A 20,850-nucleotide genomic window follows, 5' to 3' on the forward strand; every position below is an offset into this window, starting at 1 on the left:
TAGGATCTGAAAGTCTTGTATCATGTAATTTTCTGTGACATGAAATGAACAATCAGAAGTAATTGGAAGCTAAAGGCAAATTTAACTGGCTGTATAAATCCAGCAGCATCAGGCTACAATCTCTTTACCTCGTTTCCTTTAGGCAAAATTTCCGGAGGTAAATATATAGATTATATAATTGATATTCAATGAACCCTCGACAGATGCAATATTTAAAAACCCTTAATGTAGAGTCAGTGTTGTGGGGTTTGAAGATGTTGATAGCAGCAGGTCAACACGCGTGAGTGGAACATTGTCAGAGTGGCAAACCTCAAGATGTTACTGTGTGTAAAATAATTAGTTCTGAATTGTACTATTTGCCTTAGATGTCAATGCAATTGAATTCAGTAACAAACAAGAAATTCATAATATTCATTTGGAAAGGTTATTACATTGACAGAGCATTGAAAAACAATGTATCCTCACGTTCAAATTTAGAAAGGTATTTGCGATAATGATTTCTACTCTCCGATTTTCTTTGCTTTCTGAGAATACACGTTTATTCTGCACTGAACAAAAATTGACCACGCTTAACATAAAGCTTCAATTTGTGGTGGATGTAACCTCAGACTGACAAAACGCCAAAACACCTGTTTATAAACATTGTTTTATTTATTTCTCGTGTGGAAGAAATCAGCAAAAAAAAAACACGTTGCGAGTGAAGCTGAGGGGAATTCTAAAAAAACATTCAAAGCGATGAGAACCCACCCAATACATATGCATTGTATAGTACTGCATAGCCTGTGAGATTCCTTGTGCCAATAACACTGAACTTTGCAGCCCCTAGGATCCCAGCAGAAACCTTTGGCTTCGCAGCTTCTGACGGAACATGGCTTTTTTTGAACCTTTCAAATGTAGCATCGGTGCGGGTATTCCGCAACCAAAATGTCATCAGCAATTAAACATCGCCAACCCCCCAGATCCCTCCCCACCCGGCTACTTATTAAACATACTGTCCTGTACCGCACATATACTTCCTCGGAAAAAAAAAGACTTGACATGATCAGTGTCTAATTCTCGAACAAGTGTCTACTACACAATCTGGTAAAAGACACCACATTCTGTAAAAAAAAAACAGGCATTAAAAATAGGGCTGTTCTTGGTGATCAGAAGAGTTTCTTTCACACCCTGTACCATAGCAGATGCTTTATGCAACAAATTGTCAAGCCGTTCTCCCGGATCCACAAGCGACTATTTTGTTTTGGCAGTCAACGAGTCAGCTGCAGTAAACAAAAATCACCTTCTGTTTGGCAAGTGTTTCTGCAGGCGATTTGTAAACTTCAGGCACACTTCAGCAAAGACTTCAGTTGCATGAGATTTCTATTCTCCACGCCAACCCCACTCCGCCGCCTCCCCCCACCCACCCCCCAAAAATGGCTCCAGATAAACTACATTGTTCCTTGTGGAGAATATGCCTGGTTTGTGAACATCATTATCTCTACGCCAGTCACAAAGCCTCTCGGGGCCACAGGCTTATTACCGACACTAATCCCTCAGCGCCCCAGCTGCTCGATCTTCCAGCATCATTTAACCTTTTCACCGATTTTCAACATACCGTGTGACCTTGAACAAACAACAGATCTCTCAAAGAGCCTCAGTCCCAAGCGTGCCCTGTCCGTTTATTTTTCAATGGAATTGTGAGTTACGTTAAGAATAAGGTCGCAGAGAGAGCAGCAACGACAGCGAAAACGGGGAGTAAAAGACGGTCCGTGTAAAATCAGGACAGACCGTTCCCTAAAACGTTCTTCCGCGTTTGGCGAGCAACATACACTTGTCGAAACAGTCATGACTGGCTCTACTCACCACCCAGCGCTTGCTTCATAACGAAATCCATGGTGCTGAACTAATTGTCTTCACTACTGATTTAAGGAAATTTCATTCAGCTCTCCTGTTGAATTGCTCAGAGAGAGAAAAAAACGTCGTCAGACCTGGAAACAAGATACAAGCAGAATAAATGAATGTGCTGTGAATTGGCTCAGTTCTCTCACTCGCGCTTTTATCAGAAGTTCAACACAGCCTGGTGTATTTATATTGCTGAGTACAGGCTAATGCTCATTAAACCCAAATATTACGGGACGTGTGTACCGTTGCCTTGGTCTCTGTGAAATGGGATCTGCGACGGCTACTCCTTTTTTCACTTTTTTTTGGATTGTACAATAACTAAAGGCGTGTCTGTAAGTTCCGGACGCGAAAGGCAGCGACCTACTGGGGAAAGATGCCTCCCTCTAGCGGTGGAGGCGCATTATGCAGTTCTCAATGTTCAATTATAGAGTCGCTTGTGTACTTGTCACTTTGGGAGCCGCAGTTATATATACACAAGATCTATGTTTGCTCCCCAGTGCCTTCCAAAATACTGCAGTCGATCGGTGACCTCCCGTAATCTAGTTTACTCCCACCACAAAAGCAAGATGCCGCGCTTGTTGGAAACCTGGAATTAAAACAGCAAAATGCTGCAAGTACCCCGCGGGTATTCAGCATCGAGTTTCGCTCATCGACCAGAAAGATTGACTCGTCTTCACTGTCCACTGACCAGCGCAATGCCAGTTTAATGACAGTTACCTGTTGACATTGACTTTATTCTTCACTAAATTGAGCAAATCTTACAGGAGTAGGGCTGGATGTTGTCCCTTTTGTGAACAATGTAGAAGTTATTGCAAAGTATGAAGCATCATTAAACAGAAATTTCAATGAATGTGTAATTATTTCATGCGGTTCGACTTCAGCCTTCTACAGCTTTCAGGCCAGGTTATATAGGTACGACCGTATTTGATAAACAAAGAAGTTTTTTTTTCCCTGAGGAGTGCATCTGGCACATAGATGACCAGTCCCTGCATGGACAGAATTACGGTCAGTGTAGTTCACAAAAGTGGCTCCTATTATGTCCTCGTCTGCGTATCCCACTTGTTTCCACACTGAAATTCAATGTGCAGTAAACGTTTTGAAATATGAACCCAACACAACTCCTACTACAAGTAATCGAAAGGCACGAAGATTCACCTTGTCATTTCAAATGCTGCAGTTTGCAAAGCTGCGCCTGCCAACTTTCTAACTCCGTCTGTATACATTGGGAAGTTACTTTATACAACATTGGAACAAGGGACAAGAGGTTCGGCCTATTTACTAGACATTTGCACGCGTGAGCCCATTCGTGCAAGGTTAAACCATTCCTTTGTACCAACAGTGTGATACTTAAAGTGCACAGGCAGCGTCTTTACCCCTTTTAAACTCGGCAAATACTGGTTAAAAGCAAATTCCTGCGGATGCTGGAATCTGAAGCCAAAAGATTGGTACTGGTATTTGGACAGCGTCCCCCTGAGTTTGGTGGGCCTTGGATATGTCTTTCCCGGTGGTATGGAGCCCAGGGGTCTGGAGGAGATGTATGCATTGTGACCGACCATCATCAGTCAGGGCTGTTACTATTGGGTTTGAAGAGGTTTCGCACAATTATACGCCAAAGGGCGTGGTACTGTGTTAGTAAACAAGCATCGAGAGATTCTGTTTGACTTAATGCTTTAATTGGAGTTGATCAGCAATAACTTAATTCTTGCAGTATTCAGCCGGTGTCCCTAATCCCTAACTGAAGAAAAGTAATTTATTTTCCGCACAGCGTGGTAATGAATCGCCTGAGCAGGAATCTTAACTGATGCATATGCACAAAGATGTTAAAACCTAATTCACACAGCAGCTAATCTTCAAACACTTGCTGCGTTCAAATCTTTTGAACATAAAGTATATGTTTTCAGCTCCGATGGAATACGTGGTGCGGATGTATTTGCCAGCGGACTTTCCACTTTATATAAAGCGGGAGCGCTGGCTTCTCTTCAGAGATGAAAGGTATCAAAAAATCTCACCACGTAGCAATAGCACTCATTAGACTAGACCGACCGTTCATGGGCGTGTGTACCAGGAGCTCTTCAGTCAAGTCATGAAGCGCGCACACACACACACACACACAACCTGTGAACATTTTCGCGCTAAACTGACTGGTGAAGGAAACCTCCATGCTCCAGCCCTGACAGTCTTATCAATGAGAAATTCCAAGCAAGCTGACTCGCAGATTGATCGATGTGCAGAATGCTTCGACCCCAAGCGCAGAGACTAACGAAGCGGGCAGCCCTGACTAACTGAATCCTGATCCCCTTCAACTTATCGATCCGGACGCTTTTGTTGAACACCGCGGGGGATGTGGCCCAGAGAAGGTTTCCACTACTGATAACATTCACTCCCACGTCATCAGTAACCACAGGATCACCCCCCCCCCCCCACCCCCCCCCCCCCCCCAACACACACACACACAGTCTGACCTTGCTCATACACTGACACCAGTCGCTTCATTACAGGTTCGTCTAGCCATTTAGTTCATATTCATTCTAGGTCTTCAAAACCCACGTTTTTATTTGGAGAGGAAAGCGTATTGAACCCTGCCAAGTGTTGTTTAATGGTAATGAGGAGATTGCCCTTCTTACATAACGCCACTGTATAAACATCAGTTAGAAGGGATCAGTGGCTTTTAGGGTCTACACGTGATCAATATTCCTCTCAACAATTTTTCATAAATACTTGAATTAGAGTTTCGACAAATAGCCGGTGTGAGACCCTCTGCCGTACAGGCGCTATCGGCAGTCTCTTGTTATCATCTGAACCGTTTCTCTCCTCTTCCTGGATGTTAAGTTCAGTGCATGCTGGCCAACAATCTGTAACACAAACTCGCACGTTTAGCTTTATATCCTGTAGTTGCAGTCACCCGTAATGCCCGTGCATCAAATACTGTGCGTTTCTGGCAGTAACTATTTGTTTGCCTGTTGCAAATAGTCACTTAGCAATCGGTTCGGTTCATTCACCATTCCGACGTGAAGGTCATTTTCCACAAAGCACCTGGTCCTATTGGAATCAGCCTCAGTTTGAGAGGTGTTCAGTCTTGTCATTCTCTCTCACCATTGAGGCTATTCCCATTCTCCGCCTCAGGCAGATATGCATCTTTTATTTTACTGATTAGCAGTTCTCTATCTCATATTCTCTACCTGAACAATTTCCATTCATTCATTCCATACTGAGTGCGGTGCCATCCCTCTCATCTGTTCCTTTTTCCAGGCTGATTGCCTGTTGTAGCAGTGAGGGACCCGGAATATCGGTGATCTCTGGATAATGTCTAACCTGAGGCATTTCAAACCTTTCGCTTTCTGTTTCAGACTTCCAGCATTTTCACTACCTTCCCATTTAAAGATAATTCCTGCCTTCTTATAGCTTCCAAGTTATTAGCAAGGAATATGATTGTGATCTTTCATGTCATACATTGTATGGTGGACAATTTATCGCTGTAAGGATTGGCCGATTTTGAAGATTAATATTAGGGATTGTTGAGTTATCTTTTCTGACTATGCTAGACTGAGAGCTGCGTGTCTTTGCAATGAACGAACAAGTCACATTTCGAAGAAGGAGCTTACTTGTTTAGTAATGAAGCCATTATTGATTTTAAATTGGGTCCAGGAATCTTTTAAACAACAAAATGGGAACCGTGACAGAGTTGGGAACAAACCCAGAGGGTAAAACAGTCAGAAACTGAAGAGGAATCCAATCTGGAAGTCCGAAATGCAGAGTGAAATCGCGGTTATAAACGTTCCCTCATTTTCAAACGCTTTCCCGTTTTTCAAGCTGTTCAAGCTTTCGCTACATTGATGGGGAATTTTATTCCAATTTGGAAACTGGAACGCAGACATTCATCGCCTGAAAAGCTCTCATCTTCTGCTGGCTCAGAAAGGAACAGGCTGACATTGAGACTGTAAAACCTGACTGAACCGGCAAGAAAACATCATGCACAGTACTTTCCTCTGCCATTTTCCCAACGGGGGATGTGGCAATGTATCCATTACTGTAATCAGTCACTTATTATTTGCTGGGAACTATTGTTCTGATTATTATAACCATCTTTAATTTTCAATGATCTGATGTGGTATTAATCCAAGGATTTATATGTGAATATATACAACCAGGAGGGATATGTTAGACGTACACGCAGCCAAAACGAAGTGACTGGAAGGTTGCCCAAAAAAGAACTTTTCCTGACATTCTTTAGTTAGCTCAAAAGCAAAAAGAGACAGATGCAGATCAAGTATTTAACTCCCACTCAAATACCATTAGGCCGAGTTGGAATGATCATGTGCAGCCGTGGCTACAGATTTTTAAAAATATATTGTTACACACCTCTGCAGCAGGTAGAAGTGAACCTAGGCTGCCTATCACTGCCAAAGGAGCCCTTTGCCTTGGCAATATACTGCCCATTTACTTATAACTCAATCTGAATCATTGGTTAATCTGACTGATAACCTGGGGGGTTTAATCCAATGTGATGTATCCAATTGCAGGCTGACATGATACCTGTGAAATTACAACTGATTACTAAGTTTTTTTGTATGACGCACACTGTGAATTAGTCTGAATTGTTGGTGAAATCCTGTTGATACATTAGCACGAATAGTACCAAAGCCTATTTAGCAGCAACCCTCTCCAGTGTATGGAACTGTTGGTGAGATGACTCAGTCCTAGGTACTGAGCTCTATCTTGTCAGTGAAAACTTAAAATACCATTATCAGTGATGCCATTCACGTTTAGGACAACTTTGCTTCAGATGTAACCCACCCACAGAGTGACTGTAGAAAACATGATGGGTGACACTGAGAAGCAGGAAAGATATCCTGTCAGACACAGTTCCTAGTCCTTTTCCTTATGAAGCAAGTATTCATTAACCTATTTCAAAATCTTTCTCTCAGCATTGCAGATTAATCTGTTTTATGTTATAGCAAAGGCTGCTATCCATACATCCTTGTACAATCTCCATTAGCTACACCTGATTTTCACTCCCTCTTCACATGAACTCTGTGAATTCATTTCTCATTTTGGAGTACATTCACAGCACTAGACGCCTCTTCAAATGACACTGACACCACCAAATAAACAGGATGAGTTTTAAATTAAGATGTTTATCGGTTACTCTCCAGCTTCCCCAAGTCAGTTTCCCTGCACAAACACATAAACTTGAGGCAGAAATAGACCACTGGGGTCCTTCAAGCTTGCACTACTATTCCATTAGATCATGGCTGATATTACTCTACATTCCTGCCTACATCCAATAACCTTTTGTCCCCTTGCTTATCAAGAATCGATCTAACTCGGCCTTTAAAATATTCAAAGACTGCTATCACCATTGTTTCAGATAGAGGTCCAAAGATTCATGACGTTAAATGGTTTTTTTTTGGTTAAAATGTTACCTGTAGTTCTAGATGCTCCCAGAAGTGGAACCATTCAGGATTGTATGTGTTTCAGTCAAGTCACCTCTTACTCTCCTAATGTCCAATGGATACAAGCCTGGCCTGTCCAACCTTTCTTTATAAGACAATTAAAATACTCCATATGTCATGACCATGGCTTAGAATGCCAAAGTATTGGTCAAAAGTTTTAACTTGTAATCACAAAACATATCTTTTTAAAAGAGGGCTAATCCAGCCAAAGTATGATTGCTGATGTAATTAAGTGATTGGAGAGAAAGACAGAGAAAAATCAATGGATTGCAATTCCAAGAGTCAAAGTAACTCCAAACAAACTGGGCTGTGATCTGTTAAGGCTACAAAGATAATAGGGGCTGATGACCCATACCTCAACAGGAAGCATCCATCTCCAGATTGTGTTCCAAACTACATGCCCATTTTGTCTTTGAAGAATACACAATGACAGTGGTTAAAGAAAACAGTTTCAACTCTACTGCAATGCAGTAGTGGGACTGATTGTTCTCGTGTGTACCAATCTCAGCTCAAGTGATCACCACAGCCAAAGAACTATGGCATAGTTACCCTTGTATTGCAAGTAAAGACAAGTTCTTATTCTGAGTGCTACAAGTCAGTTAAAAGGAAATCAGACAACAAAAGGACACGCTCTCACTCTGAATGCTATAATTCCATCACAGTCAATAGGAATCTGAACTGTGGAATTTCAACCAAACATAGAAACTGTTCAACTGTCAATGTCAATGCTACCTCCACTGCTTTGGCTGCAACATTCAACTATCTGCTTTTATTGCTTTTACCTTTTTGGACTCACCTCCTATTCTGTGTGTACGTATGTTGCATCAGTATTTCTTATGTATAGTAATTAACAAACTCACTTTTTTTGCTAATTCAAGAAAGCCTGGTTAAACTGGCTCCTTTTAAAGTTTAAATCGATTTCGCTCGAAGAGAAAGGTATCTAGAAGGGAAGGAATTATTTTTAAATGATATTCTTAACTGAAGGGATGGGGGTGGGTGACAAAGAAGGGGAGTCAGTTCATCCTTTTTCATGGGAGCTTCACAGTTTGGGTTATCCTGTCTGGACTTGTAATGAATTGAGGAATTTTTCTGGGGTCTAGTGATAGCAAGTATTAGTCTCATAAACTCTTTATGAAACGCTTCCAATGCATTCTTTCTGAAGTAAGAGACCAGTACTGTTCACAACACCTCAGATGTGATCTCATCAATGCCTGTATGACTGAACCATTACCTCCCTATTTTTTACTCAGTTCCCAATGCAAATAAACAATAGCGTCCTCTCAAAAGCAAAATTGCCCAATGATACCTAAAAACGAGAATGTCTCAGCAGGGACCAAGCAGGCTGACAAGCCAAACTAGACAGCACTCACAGACAACGGAATACACTTTAAACTCCCACTAACAATGGCAAAGCAACACAGCTATCCCAAAGCCCTGAGGGCAGTTTCACAACCCAGCAATACCAAAGCCACACAAAGAGCAGGTCAGACAGAAAGGCACCAGCAAGAGCATTGCTCCCAGGAGAAGACAATGGAAGCACCTCACCATTTCAGAGAAGACATTAACACCTACCCGCGAAGAGGAATGGAACCATCGATATTGTCAGGATGTTGCATTGTGTGAAGGAACAGAACATTCATCCAATAACTGTTTTCCAATTAGCATCCTTGTAACTAGATTACTCCATTTCTAGATACAATGTATTTTCCCCATTTTTTAATTAGCCTTTTTGTACAAGATTATTATAAAAACTGGTCTCATCCTCAGCTCTGGGAAGAGGATCCTTGACTGCCTGGGCAGACTGTCTATACTGTTTCAGCTTAGTCAGTTACTCTTCCACAATATCGCCTATTTCCACAAATCCACAATAAACTGTTTGTCAATTTCACTTCGAGCTGTGCTTTGTGATCTCTAACTTATTGGGCAAATTTCTCTGACAATTAGAGTGGTGCTGGAAAAGCACAGCAAGTCAGGCAGCATCCAAGGAGCAGGAGAATCTACATTTTGGGCCGGAACCCTTCATCAGGAATGAGGCTGGGAGCCTCGGTGGTGGAGAGATAAGTGGAAGGGGGCGGGGGTGTGGAATTGGGGAGAAGGTAGCTGAGAGTGCAATAAGTGGATGGAGGTGGGGTGAAGGTGATAGGTTGGAAAGGAGGGTGGAGTGGATAGGTGGAAAGGAAGATTGACAGGTGGGACAGATAATGAGGATGGTGCTGAGCTGGAAAGTTGAAACTGGGGGTAAGGTGGGGAGAGGGGAAATGAGGAAAGTGGTGAAATCCACATTGATGCCCTGGGGTTGAAGTATTCTGCGGCGGAAGATGAGGCGTTCTTCCTCCAGGCGTCGAGTGGTGAGGGAATGGCAGTGGAGGATGCCCAGGACCTGCATGTCCTTGGCAGAGTGGGAAGGGGAGTTGAAATGTTCGGCCACGGGACAGTGGGGTGGGTTGGTTGGTGCGGGTGTCCCAGAGGTGTTCTCTGAAGCACTCTGTGAGTAGGTGTCCGGTCTCCCTGAATCCTTTTTTAGCCACCTTGTGCCATCTTTACTATTTACTTTCCTACCTACCTTTGTGTCATCAGTGAATGATACTTCTCATCATGGATCCATGTCATTTATATAAATTGTAAAAATGTTGAGGCTCCAGTACTGATCTCTTTGGCACGCCACTTGCCATGCCTTTACTACCAGAAAATGGCCCAATTTAATCACTCCTGTTCCTGTTAGCTAGCTAACCTTATATCCATGCCATATTTTACTCCCTAGACCATGAAAGTAATATTTAAAGATTGAGCATTCAAAACCTAACCTTTAGTTGCTAAGAATCTGGGTGTAGTTACATTGAGAGAACATGGTTGATGGTCTTATCTCCACACAGCTATTTATTAATTCAGCCAACAGCTGATTTCTCATATGAGATGTCAAATCTGCAAATGGTCTGAGAATCTAATAGTGCTGGATTTCTAGAACTACTATTTGATGAGGAGGTGCTTGCTGATAGGAACACAGGTTTGATCCATTTCACCAAAATTGGTTAATGTTTTGGGTCGAGTGACCCTTGAAATGTTAACTCTGATTTCTCTCCACAGATGCTGCCAGACTTGCTGAGCTTTTCTAGCAATTTCTGTTTTCGTATTTGTTTTTGATCCAGTTATGTTGCAATCCCATTCTTTCCGGACTTCACATTTTCTATGATCTGTTCCCTTCCAACTGAGCATATGCAATATCTTTGATACTTGATTTGAATGTAAAACAGTTCAATGTGTTCCAGCACAGAAAACTATGAGAGGGTATGAAATCTCTTGCCTGAGGAGCAGTGAACTATTTGTGCTACCGTTTTGGAAATGGAAACAGTAAAAAGTGTGATAGGTATTTGAAGTGAGAGGAGGGGATGTGTGGACCATTAGTGAGTCAGCTTGGCATACAGCCTCCTTTATCACCACATACTGTGATTGCTAAAATCATCTGGAAGTACAATAGCAGCCACTTAGAGATGGTACTGTTGAAATACTTGAAATAGTCCCTTTGTAACTGCAGTTTTCTCATGTAGTGCCCTACAGAGCTGATACAATTACCCTGACAAATCGTGGAGGGTTAAACATAGCATGCAGTTTATAATAGCACTGACGTTTTCCAGCTGTCTAAAGTTGACGTTTAAAATGCAATAACATCTATATGGCGTGTTTGTTCACATTTTCAAGTAACATTTAACTGCAAATTCCCTAATGTCCCAACTGTATATGGATCAAATGTCAAACATTCTCAAGGTATAGGAGAGAAAAGGTCATAAAAATGGTGTAAAACATATTATTGGTATAGGACTCTTTCTGATGAATGCCTCTATCATCTCAAACACACTCATTATTCTGGTTTTATGTATGCCAGAGCTGCTGTTTTGAAATCACACCTGATGCACAATTTTGTTAAACGTAATAGGTTGGATTTTGCTTTGAGCAGTGAACTGTTACACTTGCACTTGCCTATAAACTTTAACATAAAAGGCTGTTCTGGTCCTTCCCCAGCGGGTTACTGTCATCCAAACAAAGCAGTTAAAGGACATCTGGAACTTGTTTGAGCAGAGTACTGTGTAACCAATCAGATGGAATGATTGTTAATATTTCTGCAGTCTGAAATAAAGAAAGCAAAATAAAAAGGTGGGTTGATTTATGAAAAGAAACAATTAAGAGAGAGAAAGAATTGTTTTTGTAAATTTCCAAAGATAATTCAAATTTGAAAGAGCAAAATAAGAAAACTTGATTTCCTGTCCATGTGATGTTTAGCATTTTTGTATTGCTGAGAGGATAACTACACAGGAAAGGACAAGACAAAGCTTTTATGCCAAGTTTAGTCTTTATCCACAATGTTAGTACAGCAATTTTCTACCATTTAATATGTTTGAATGGTGGAGGAGGTTGGGGTGCAAGATGGCAAAATATCATTTTGTGCAACATATGGAGGCTCAACATATCTCAACAGGAACTTCAGGATTTTTGCATTTGGAAATTGATATCTGGTTTGTCTATAAAAATCATTGAGGGCTGCTAACCTTACCGTATTTTTACAACAAAATCTGGCCCAATCTTACAAACACTGAATTCAATAAAGCTTTAGGTCTTGATAGTTAAACTTCAGTTTAACTTCAGGTCATAAGCGAGACATCCTGTGGTGAGTAACCCACATCCTGATTCCCCAAACCTTGTCAACCATCACCAAAGCACAAGTCAGGAGTTTTTTGGAATATCCCAATTTCCTGGATTTCTGCAGCTCCAACAACTCTCATGAAGCATGACACCATCCAGGACAAAGCAGCGCAGTTGATTGCTACCACATCCACAAAAATTTACTCACTCCGTAGCAACAGGCAGTATCATTTACAAAATGCACTGTCAAAATTCACCAAAGATATTCAGACAGCACCTTCCAAACCCATGAACACGTCCATCTACAAGGTCAATAGCAGCAGACACATGGGAACATCACCACTTACAAGTTCACCTCGAAGCCACTTGTGATCCTGACTTGGATGTTAATGAATGTATATGTATATCACCATTCCTTCCATATCCCTAGGTCAAATCCCGGAACCCACTCTCTAAAAGCATTGTATGTCTACCTATACTAAATGTTCTGCAGTGGTCCAAGAAGGCAGCTCACCACCACCTTCTCAAGGGTAGCTAGAGATGGGCAATAAATGCTAGCCAAATTAGTGACACCCACATCCCATGAATCAATAATAAAACAATAGATTTTAAAAAAGCAAACTTCCATTTGGAACATATTAATTGGCTACTTCAGCTGGGTGTTGATTAGATACAAATGTAAAGTTTTTAAGAACTTGTTAAAATAATATGATAAGGAAAAATGTACCCTAAGTCTCATGAGATAAAAAGGAAAGAACACCAAGCTTGCTGAATGGCAAGCTTTATTTGATTTGAATGCACAGTCTATTCATTTAAGTGCACAGTTCCTTTATATCTTTCTTTATTTCTTAACAGTTATTGATGCATTGTGATTTAAGGAGCCAAAACAGTGCTTTGTTTCTGTAGCTTAGCGGAGACATTGCTGACTGGTTCAGTATAAAGGAAGTAGGGTGCAAATAAAAATAGTCCTACAAATTAAAGACATCTAATTTTCACCTAAAAAGCGATTTAAGACCAAGGATCTACTAAAGGAGTTCCTCAGGGTAATGTCCTAGGCCCAAACATCTTCAGCTGCTTCATCGATGACCTTTCCTCCATCATAAGGTCAGAAGTGGTGATGTTCACTGATGATTGTACAATATTTAGCGCCATTCGTGCAGAAGCAGTCGATGTGTTCAAATGCAACAAGATCTAGACAACATTCAGGCCTGGGCTGACAAGTGGCAAGTAACACTTGTGCTACACAAATACAAGGCAATGACCATCTCCAGTAAGAAACAATGTAACCACCCTTGACACTTAATGATGTTAATATCACTGAAAGTCCCGCTTTCAACATCCTGGGCATTAGCAATGACCAGAAACTCAACTGAACTCATTGTGTACAGATAGAGGCTACAAAACAGTTCAGAGGCTCGGAATACTGCAGGGTGTAAATCACCTCCTCGTTCCCCAAATCTGTCCATCATTTACAAGGCATGAGACAGGAATGTGATGGAATACTCTCCACTTGCCTGGATGGGTACAGGAAGCTTGACACCATCCAGGACAAGCAATACATCCACAAGTATCCAATCCCTCCACTACCAATACTCAGTTGAAGCAGTGTGTACTATCTACTAAATACACTGCAAAAAATTCACCAAATGTCTTTAGACAGCACCTTCCAAACCCACGGCCGCTTCCAAGGGCATCACATATATGGGAACACCACCACCTGTAACTTCCCTCCAAGCCACTCACCATCCTGATTTGGAAATATATCACCGTTCCCTCACTGTAGCTGATTCAAAATCCTGGAATCCCTCTCTAACAACATGGTGAGTCCACCTACATTACATGTATTGCAGCAGTTCAAGATGGCAGCTCACTATCACCTTCTCAACAGCAATTCTGAATGGGCAATAAATACTTACCAAGCCAGTGAACCTCATGTTCCACAAGTGAATAAAACGAAAACAAATACTAAAACTCGATATGCTATGAAAATTATACGCAATAGAGTTGTAGACAATTGTGGAAATAATAGGAAAGGCTTTCAGTGAATTTTTATGGACCATATTGGGCTATTAAAGAATGTGCAGGGACAGGCATTGAAGGAATAACTGATACAATCAAAATATTAAAGGAGTAATTTGCATCAATATTCATTCTTAATGATGATGCTCAATTTTTATAATTGAATAATGATGTGATTGATATACGTAATAACATTAATGCAGAAAAATATGCTGTTTTCAACAGAGTTAGGAACTAGAAGATATTCAGAGCAGCTGGGCCAAATGTTACCATCTCATGGTTCTTCATATATGTGTACGTATTGTCTGAACCCTTGTCAAATCTTGAATACTCACTACAATCCTAGATTGCTTCTATTGCATAAAGTCCTCACCTTTCAAACAGGTGCCAATACAGACTTGGGCAACTTAGACCCATGAGTTGACATTGGAAAAAGGAAAGAAACTTAAAAGACTCATTAAGAATGCAGTGCTATGTACAAGTACCTTGAATAGAGAGGGAAAAGTTAGGAATCCAAATTAGGTTGATGACTTAGATGTTTTACAAATTCATTTATATATTTTGAAGAATTCACTAAGATAGTGGATGAAGGAAGTCCAATAGATATTATCCACTGAGATTTCTGAAAAGCTTAAGTTACTGTGCAAGAGATTTAATTCTACCAGATTTCAGCCATGGTCTTTTTGGTTCATATGTGCCTCCTGAATTGAACTGAATTAGCTGTATTGTCACATGCATTCACATGAGTACAGTGAATAATTTACAAGTCACCACATTATGGTACCATCTAAGGTACATAGGTACAGAGTCTCAGAACAAATTCTTATGAAAAAAAGTAAAATAAATAAAACTTCCAGCAGTTCAGGTCATAGGAATAAGTTAGAAAAATGAGGAAATTAAAAGTTAGAATAACTGCCTTTCCAACCCAGTCCATACCAGCACCTAGCCTCCAGTAACTGAAAGAGAGATCTTCACCTCCTCACTGCAACCTACACCAGACCCATCAACATAGCAGTCGCCACACTTTAGGTGCCCTCTCACTCACGTCACTAAACCCTCACTTGCCTGGCTTCTATTGACAGGTTGGCATCTGTCCTTGGTAGGAAGCGGCGCATTGAAGAAGGGCTTATGCCCGAAACGTCAATAATTTATAATTCCTGAAGAAGGGCCTATGCCTAAAACGTCGATTCTCCTGTTCCTGGGATGCTGCCTGCCCTGCTGCGCTTTTCCAGCAACACATTTTCAGATCTGTCCTTGGTAGCCAGGCCCAGTGTGCCCTCAGGAGCTACTAGAAGGGTGCACATACGTGCACTCCATTGTCCCACTCACTGGTTCTTAGTACTAAAGGCATGGCAGGGCACAGAGAATATTCACCCTAACCCACGTATCCCCTCCTTACAGGGAGACCAGGCATTGCCAGGAAGCACTCAGCCAGAGATGTAAATACACACATGCCTCTTTTCACTTTCCACTCAAGACACTACAGAGATGTCCGAGCTCTCCACCTCCACCCTGCCTTCCACTTACATGCCTCACTCTTCAACCCCCCCCCCACCACTCCAAACAAACAACCCCACTCCTCAATCCTTAAAGTTCAAGCTGAGGAGAAACAACTCACTTCTAGCAAGAAGACCCTCAGCAAGTCTGGCCCATCTAGACACAAGTGCCCCAAAGTCAACTGTCCAAACATCCAGGGTCAACAGGCTCCAGAACAGAGCATGTTCCCTCAGCTGCACAACCAGGATACACTGAGACACAGTGGGTGGGAGAGAGAGGAAAACTTATTGAGGGCATATTGGCAGTACAGCTGAAGAAGGTTTTCTTATTACTTGAATTTTGTACGTAAATGTTGATGACTTTAACTTTCATGCCTCTGTTTTTGAGTCTCTTTGTCAAGGTGCTCAGTGCATTTTCACAGTTTCTGGCGATAGTTCATGGGCACACACAAGGCTTAATGGATGGTGGTCTGTGCCAACTACATTAGCTACAAACTGTGGGAAAATTGTACATACATCACACTGAGCACATGGCTGCTAGCACCTTTGGCCCGCCTAGATGAAGATCCCTAATGCTTGGCACAAAGCTGTAGCTGCCGAGGAACTCACCAGCTGTCACTGTGCCAGAGAGATGGCACTTGCAGAGAGGGTCAATGCTATAGGATGGCCATAGACTAGGTTGCCTGAATATCTGAGTGCTACACCTTTCAGAAGCCTGTGTTGCTCCCGTTTAAAGCCTCATGAACAGTGTGCAGTATAGCCCCCTCCCTCACAAGCTGAGTCACTTGTCCCACCTACCTCAAATGTTTCTACAGCCATTTTTTTCCAATTGTGCACTTTTAATTTCCAACATGATGGGTATTCCCCCAGCAGAGGTTCCCGTCCTCATCCTCAATGTGTCAGTCAGTCTCTAAATATCCCCTACCTAACCCATGCCATCAGCCTTTCAGGCCTCAAAATTCCACACATCCCTACCCATCCAGTCTACATTGGCCAACACCTGCCTAGCCTTTCCACCCAGACCCTGGCATATGAGGTGACAATGCCTAGTATAGTCTGTCATTGTACCTTCCTGCACCTAGGCAGGTAACATGAAGGTGGCTTAGAGCAAGCAGCTAGCTAAATCTATCTGGTATGCACTCTGGTTTCCTGGTTTTATTCCCAACATCTAGCTTGTTTGGTGAGTTTGGTAAGAGGAGAGAGTAAATATTAAAGAGGTGATTTGGGCTGTTAACAATGCACTTAACAAACATCAATCCTTGTCAATTGACATCTCACTGCTGCCTTGCATGAATCTTGCTCAACCAATTGTGAAAAGAGCAATAGACGGGGTGAGGTGATCTCAACATCGATATGAGTCTGGCTGAACCCATCATCTGATTCTGCCACACATCTCAACTTAATCCATGTTGCACTGTCCCCTATAAGATTCTGCCCACAGTGTTTCTTCTGATGTACCTAAAAGTAATTGTAAACCTCTCTGAAAAGTGACCAAAGGAAAACATTTTAAGATCAAACATTTATTCTGTACCTATAAAATTACCACACATTTCTCTGTTGCATAGTTTCCGCTTGTTAGTCTTGCACAGAGAAATGAGTGATTGAAAACAGATGTAAAATGTTTCTTGTTGATATAATAGTTGCATAAAATACTCTGACAAGTCAGTGAAGTAGGGTCTATTTTAATCCTTCTGGCCCGAAACATCGATTTTCCTGCTCCTTCGATGCTGCCTGACCTGCTATGCTTTTCCAGCAACACACTCTCAATTCTGATCTCTAGTATCTGCAGACCTCATTGTCTCCTCTATTTTAATCTGTCCACCCAACTCTACATGCATATAGCACCTTCAATGTAGTAAAACATTTCAAGATACTTTGTTGGAGAAATGTTATACAAAATTGGACAGTAAGTCACATAAAGAGATTTTGTAATAGTTAGAAGTGCATTTTAAAGCAGGTAGAGAGGCCGAGAGCTTTGGAGATCTTAGGGCATATGCACTGAAAAGTGAGGTGATGTAAATGTAGATTTACTAGAGGGCAGTGTGGGAGGAAGATAGCAATCTCAGAGGGTTCAGGGATGTGGGGAGATTGAGCTCATAGAGAAATTCAAACAGTAGTTTGAAAATGTCATATTTGAAGGACTGCCAGGCTCGAAGCGAATAAATGTTGGGAACTCAAAAAATAGTGCAGGATGGAAGAGGGGGAGCTTTTGGCAAAAGTTAAAATTAACTCCATGATGTATTGAAATCAGTAAGTCACACTGAATCAATGTGCCATTTAAAATTGTGACATACTTGTTTCCAATATTTCAAATATTTGGAGGAAATTTTGGGCTTCTCTGTATTTAGCTTTGATTCATAAGATCTGAAAACTTGTGCTGTGTCACTGTGAAAAATTTTATTCTGTGACATGATTTACAATTCACTCCATGCCATGTGACAATATGAATTCATTTCCTTCTCTACAGCTGACAATTTGTACATAAACTGCCAGGAATATGAGCTCATCACCACTATCTCTAAGTTGACAGTAAAGATGCCCCTATCCTACAATAAAAATTGCAGGCTGCAAGAAAATAAACTTGGAAAAAAAAAGACATCCATTTATTATTGTCGATGATTTCCATTTATCTCAATATCCATCAGCTTGATGAGAAAATTGTTTTCCTAAAAATAGCGGTGGTATGTTATAGATCAGTCAGGTAGTCCGAGTTGCTGCGGCAACATCCACTTCTACATGCGCGTTGCAGTCTGGAGCTTTGGATAGTGATGGTAGAGGCTCCAACTTTCTTTCTGTCACATGGCTGACCAGGATTCTGTCCCACTCTTATATATGTTGGAAGCATTTACAGATTGATAATCAAACAGTTTGAATATAATTTGAACACACCTTCCTTGGCCATCAAACCCTGAGATGAGACACAAACTCATAGATTCTGACTGAGATGGAGGAACACTATTCACTGTACCAGAAGACCTCCCTCCTAAAAACAGTCAATAGCATTAAATAGAAATCCAAAAATATCCTGAAATGGAGTGTCCTTGGGATCATTACATTTGTAATTAAATTCTAGGCACCACTGCAATATTAGTAGATGTAAATTATACTAAAGATTCTGGTTTCATGCATCTGGAAAGAAATATAAAATAAATATATTCACGCTTTCATTCATTTATGAGATCAATCATGTTGGGGATTCAAATAAAATGAAAATCGAAAACACTGCACATGAGGTCTTCTATTTCATTTTTGGAAAACAAATCTGATGCTTTTACAGACCATCCAGCTCCTCTCATCAGGTGCAAAATGAAATCATTATAGTTTTGAGTGGTTTAAGTCCTTTACATGTAATGTGTTTTTGAGTTATTGCATTTCAGAAGGAATCATAAGCAGTATGTTAAGAAGTTGTTGCTAATAGCATTAATTTAATTGTTTCTCCGACTTAAGGTTATTACTAGATACTCATCACAATTAGATTATCAGAGCGAGATTTTCACAGAAATGTGAAGATTCCAGGCACCTTTAATAATGGCAGACAGGACCAACATGCTGAGGCTAAAATGGTGAATACTGGGTCAGTATCTATGGAGGTGGCATGGAGCATAAGTGTGACCATAGAAGTGGGTGGGATCACTAGTTTGCACTGAGCTTTGTACTATATTGAAGGTATTAACAGTCTGGAGGATGGGTCAGGATATGACTGGGCTTGAGTGGTGAGTGCTAAAGGACCTAACAACATTTAAAATAACTAGGACAAAGTCACCACTGGCCACTTATACCCTGATTTGGGGTCAGTGGGCATGATTCTATCCCACAGCAACCACACCTGAGCAAAGAAATCACGCACTTCGTGGCACCTTTTACAAAAGTGGATCTGACAAGTTGTGAAATTTCACGACTCAAGTTAACTGTCTAGGAAGTTTAAATCCAGCCTTTTGTGTCTGATCTTTTAGCTACCACTCATTGCATTATGCAACAATGCACCAGCGGTTACTTTGCCTTGCCTATCTTTACCTATCTTCAAAAGTCTCCTTTCGTTCAATATCAACCTGTTTAGGAATGTTTTGATATGTTTCCATGCCTATCACATCCTGAGGTGGGATTTGACTCCAGACCTTCCAATAAAGGAGGTTGGCAGCATGGTGGCCCAGTGGTTCGCACTGCTGCTTCACAGCGCCAGGGACCCAGGTTTAATTCCAACCTCGGGCGGCTTTATGAAGTTTGCACATTCTCCTCATGTCTGCCTGGGTTTCCTCCAAGTGCTCTTTTTTTCCTCCCACAATCCAAAGGTGTGTAGGTTAAATGGATTAGCCATAAGATATGCAGGGTTATAGGATGGGGGTTGAGTCTAAGTGGGATGCTCATCGGAGGGTCAGCATGGACTCAATGGACCAAATAGCCTACTTCCATATGACAAGGATTCTATAGTTCTAACTAGGGAAATTACCACTGTATCACAAGACTCTCCCAAATGTATTCATTTGAAAACACCCTATATGCTCTTTACTTCATAATTTGTGTAGACCTCTGTCCTTTGAAAGGCACTCTGAGATGCTTTATGTAAAAAATGCTGCATACATGTAAGCTACATTTCTCACTGAAGAATACCCAGCAGGTTAGTGGAAGATGTTGTTGCAGAACCCAACAGAACAGTAATAAAAAAAAGGAAGCTCAAACAAGATTGACAAGTAGGTTTGATATTTTTTGTTGGAATAGTAGATACAGGGAATACGCATCTAGTTAAGGGAGGCTTGTATCAAACACTGTACCACTGTTTGCAAGAAACAAGGCACTGACCACACCCAACCAGTTTGCACTTTCAAAATTTGCAAAACTGTGTCCAACTTTGGACTTGATTCTGCATTTGGACAACATTTGCTGGATAATCCCAAATGTGCAAGGAAATACATTGACAACCAACGCAGGATTATCAATCAGCATGGCAGACTTGCATAAGCAGGCAGCTGCTGGCCCTGCTCTTTGCAGACAGAAAGAGCATGTGTAGCACTGTTCCTGTTTCAACAAAATAGACAATAGGTATTTGCTGAGTACACATCGCTGGGAAATTACCTGACCAATCAGAGTCAAACTGCCTGGCTTGAAATCTAAATAAAGCCTGGCATTTAAATGTCAATCATCATTAATTACTGCCTTCTACATGGTCAGGCCTCCACTAATCAGAGTTCACTTGTAACCAATCAGCACTCTCTTCTCATAGAGTGTAATGGTTGCTTTTCACAGTTACTTACATCCTTGTGAATTGCCCTGATGCGTGCACGGCAAAAAGCGCTGACAAAATCTTTCAGAAATACTCAAGCTCTGTACTACCAAACTATAAATGGATTTAATTAACATTCTTATAGGGA

The 20,850-nt window shown here is 41.2% G+C and overlaps 1 protein-coding gene across 3 annotated transcripts in view; it reads right to left on the reverse strand.

Moving 5' to 3' along the window:
• The window catches only part of cplx2b (complexin 2b), a 329,273-nt gene that overhangs the window by 178,830 nt on the left and 129,593 nt on the right, over positions 1 to 20,850 (reverse strand). For 2 of the 3 annotated variants that reach the window (XM_043703759.2, XM_087995402.1), the window contains exon 2: positions 1,843 to 1,967. In XM_043703759.2, the coding sequence (XP_043559694.2) occupies positions 1,843 to 1,873 (31 nt within the window). In that variant the 5' untranslated portion in view covers positions 1,874 to 1,967. Of the gene's footprint in view, positions 1 to 1,842; positions 1,968 to 2,124; positions 2,272 to 20,850 lie in introns of those variants that run through there. The other variant, XM_087995403.1, reaches the window with a different exon arrangement.

The sequence above is a fragment of the Chiloscyllium plagiosum genome, unplaced genomic scaffold, assembly GCF_037043375.1.
Source record: "Chiloscyllium plagiosum isolate Xiang-an unplaced genomic scaffold, Cpla_swu_hap1 HiC_scaffold_16, whole genome shotgun sequence".
In the NCBI taxonomy this organism is placed as follows: domain Eukaryota; kingdom Metazoa; phylum Chordata; class Chondrichthyes; order Orectolobiformes; family Hemiscylliidae; genus Chiloscyllium; species Chiloscyllium plagiosum.